The sequence below is a fragment of the Buceros rhinoceros genome, unplaced genomic scaffold, assembly GCF_000710305.1.
Source record: "Buceros rhinoceros silvestris isolate BGI_N320 unplaced genomic scaffold, ASM71030v1 scaffold41317, whole genome shotgun sequence".
NCBI classification, from domain to species: domain Eukaryota; kingdom Metazoa; phylum Chordata; class Aves; order Bucerotiformes; family Bucerotidae; genus Buceros; species Buceros rhinoceros.
The window spans coordinates 9,945-12,495 of record NW_010424751.1 but is presented as its reverse complement, the minus strand read 5'-3'; the positions used below and the strand labels follow the sequence as shown (position 1 = coordinate 12,495).

Genomic DNA, 2,551 nt, shown 5'->3' with positions numbered 1-2,551 from the left:
TAAATAAATAAATAAATTTAAATAAATAAATGAATATTTTAAAGTTGGGGATTTCAGGTCTTCCCTCATCAGCAGGACAGGAGGAAGGTGGCAATTTGCTCTCCCAGCGCTGAATTCCTCTGTCTCTGCGCCCTTTTCTCACCCCTCCCGTTGGCGCCCACAGATTGACAGCCATTCCTTCTTCTGGAACATCGCGCCAGGGGCAGAGAGCGCCGTCTCCTCTTTTGTGACCCACTTGGCTGCGGCTGAAGCCCTTCACAAAGCGCCAGACGTTCAGTCACTGCAGAGGAACGTAATGTTCACCTTCTTCCAAGGGGTAAGAGCAGCTTCAGCTCTTTCTGGGGCAGCAAAGCACCCCTTGGCTCCCTGCGAAGGAGCCTTTTGCATCCCCACGCCGTGGTTCTCTCCACCCCTCCAGTGAGACCAGGATCTTAATGGCACTGGGATAACGATGGCGGATGGAGCTTCCACTGGGGCAGCCCCATGGTTCATTTTGGAGGAGCTTTGCTCTCCGCCCTGTCCCCTCCCGCTGCGCCTGGCTGCGTGCCTTCCCCCCAGTCAGGGTGAACCACAGTGGCCAGGCTTCAAATTCAGAAATAAAGCACAGAAAAGGCTAAATTAAAAATATACACGTTGACAGCGGCGAAATGGAGCTTGTTTCTGAGAGTGCCAGAGTTGGCAGCTGTGGAAGAGCAGAACAAGCGTGTGGAGGAGGGACTGAGGGCCAACAGCTGATGTTCCCCTCAAGGCATCTCCATCCACGGCTTCTTCTGCGCAGCTTTGTCAAACTGGCTCCCCCGGCCCCGTGCTGTGGCCACGTGATTCCCTCCATTCGCCCTCCTCCTGCAGGAGCACTGAGAAGTCTTGGCTGTGAATTAGTCCAGGGGGAAGGCTGGGGGCTGGCTGGCCTCGTTGCCCCTCTGTGTCCTGGGGATTCTCCGCCAGGGAAGGTTCATCCCCAGGGAGTCCTCAGCTTCCTCCAGCTCCCTTGACAAACTCCTGTCTGTCATCCAGCCTTCCTGCCTGTCCAGAGGGCTTCTGTGGTTAGGGCCTGGAGTGGAGAAGTGCCCTGTTCCCCATCTCGCTTACCAAAACACAGAGGATGACCTATCCCAGAGTCCCGCATTGGGGGGGCTGGTGGAGCTCTGGACCATCTCACCCAGGTCCCCAGAGCAGGTGCTAAGTTGGGCGTGGAGGCGGCGCTGGGGTCTCTCCGCAGCAGGTGACTCCCCCACCTCTCTGGGCAGCCTGGGCCAGGGCTCCTCACCCGACAGCACAGAAGTTTCTCCTCCTGCTCAGCTGGAACTGCCCGGCTCCCAATTTGGGCCCGTGGCCCCTTGTCCCCTCACTGGGCACCACTGGGCAGAGTCTGGCCCCTCCTGCTGACCCCCTGGAGCTCCTGGGCACACCGAGGAGGTCCCCTCTCGGGCTGCTCTTCTCCAGCTGAACAGCCCCAGGGCTCGCAGCCTGCCCTGGGCACGGAGATGCCGCGGCCCCTCCTCATCCTCGCAGCCTCCGCCCCGCGCTACCCAGGCGCCAGCCTCCGCGGGGCTCTCTCCAGCAGCTGCTGCTCTCTGCTGAGCTGGGGAGCCCAGCCCCGGCCCCAGCGCTCCAGAGGTGCCTCCCCAGGGCAGAGCAGAGGGTCATGTACCACTGGGGTTTTTTTGTGTTGCAGGAGACCTTTGACTACATCGGCAGCTCACGCATGGTGTATGACATGGAGCGAGACAAGTTCCCTCTGCGCTTGGACAACATCCACTCCTTGGTGGAATTGAATCAGGTGCGGGATAAATCAGTGGAGCTTTTTACTCCCCGTTTTGCTGGATAACGTGGCTGTGGTTTGGGTTTTTCCCTGTTCCACGAGACTCGGTGATGCCCCACCGTGTCCTCAGGGTGTTTGGTTGGTTTTCTTGCAGGTGGCTCTGAGGAACGACTCTGTTCTCTGGATGCACACGGACCCCGTCTCCCGCATGAACGACTCTGTCGAAGTGCAGGTAATAAACTTCGTGGTTCACCTCACCCAGACGCTGGGACTTCTTCACCGCACTAAACCTCTCCAGATGACCGGTGGAACGGTGCTGCTGTGCCTGAACGGTGTTTCCGCTCCTTCCAGGTTAAAAACTTGCTGGATATCCTGAGGAACAGCAGCACGGGAGCAAATGTGACTTTGCAGGAAGCTGGATTTTCACAGCCCCTTCCCCCATCGTCCTTCCAGCGCTTCCTTCGGGCCCGGCACATCCCCGGCGTGGTCCTGACTGACCACAAAACCGCCTTCCAGAACAGGTACGCCCACGGGGTCGAAGGGCACGGGGCAGCGGTGCCGGCAGATGGCAGCTGAGCTCCGGCATCACCCCCTGCCCGAGGACCGGCGGGGAGCGGACAAGCGAATGCGCGCCCTGGCGTTGAACAAGCGCGACATAATGAGTCTGACAGGCGAAAGAAATCCAGTTTTGTACAGAAAATGTTGCCCACAGCTGGCCGGAAGCCAGAGGTGAGCAAATGGCAACCGAGCGTGCCTAAGCCTCAGCTGTTCTTCCAGAAGCTCGCTGCC

General features: G+C 58.9%; 1 protein-coding gene across 1 annotated transcript in view; it reads left to right on the top strand.

Moving 5' to 3' along the window:
- The window catches only part of NCSTN (nicastrin), a gene marked incomplete at its 5' end in the record, with an annotated part of 10,153 nt that overhangs the window by 2,398 nt on the left and 5,204 nt on the right, over positions 1-2,551 (top strand). Inside the window, 4 exons of the mRNA XM_010140886.1 lie at positions 164-316; positions 1,676-1,780; positions 1,917-1,994; positions 2,114-2,283. Of these exons, the coding sequence (XP_010139188.1) occupies positions 164-316; positions 1,676-1,780; positions 1,917-1,994; positions 2,114-2,283 (506 nt within the window). The remainder of the gene's footprint in view (positions 1-163; positions 317-1,675; positions 1,781-1,916; positions 1,995-2,113; positions 2,284-2,551) is intronic.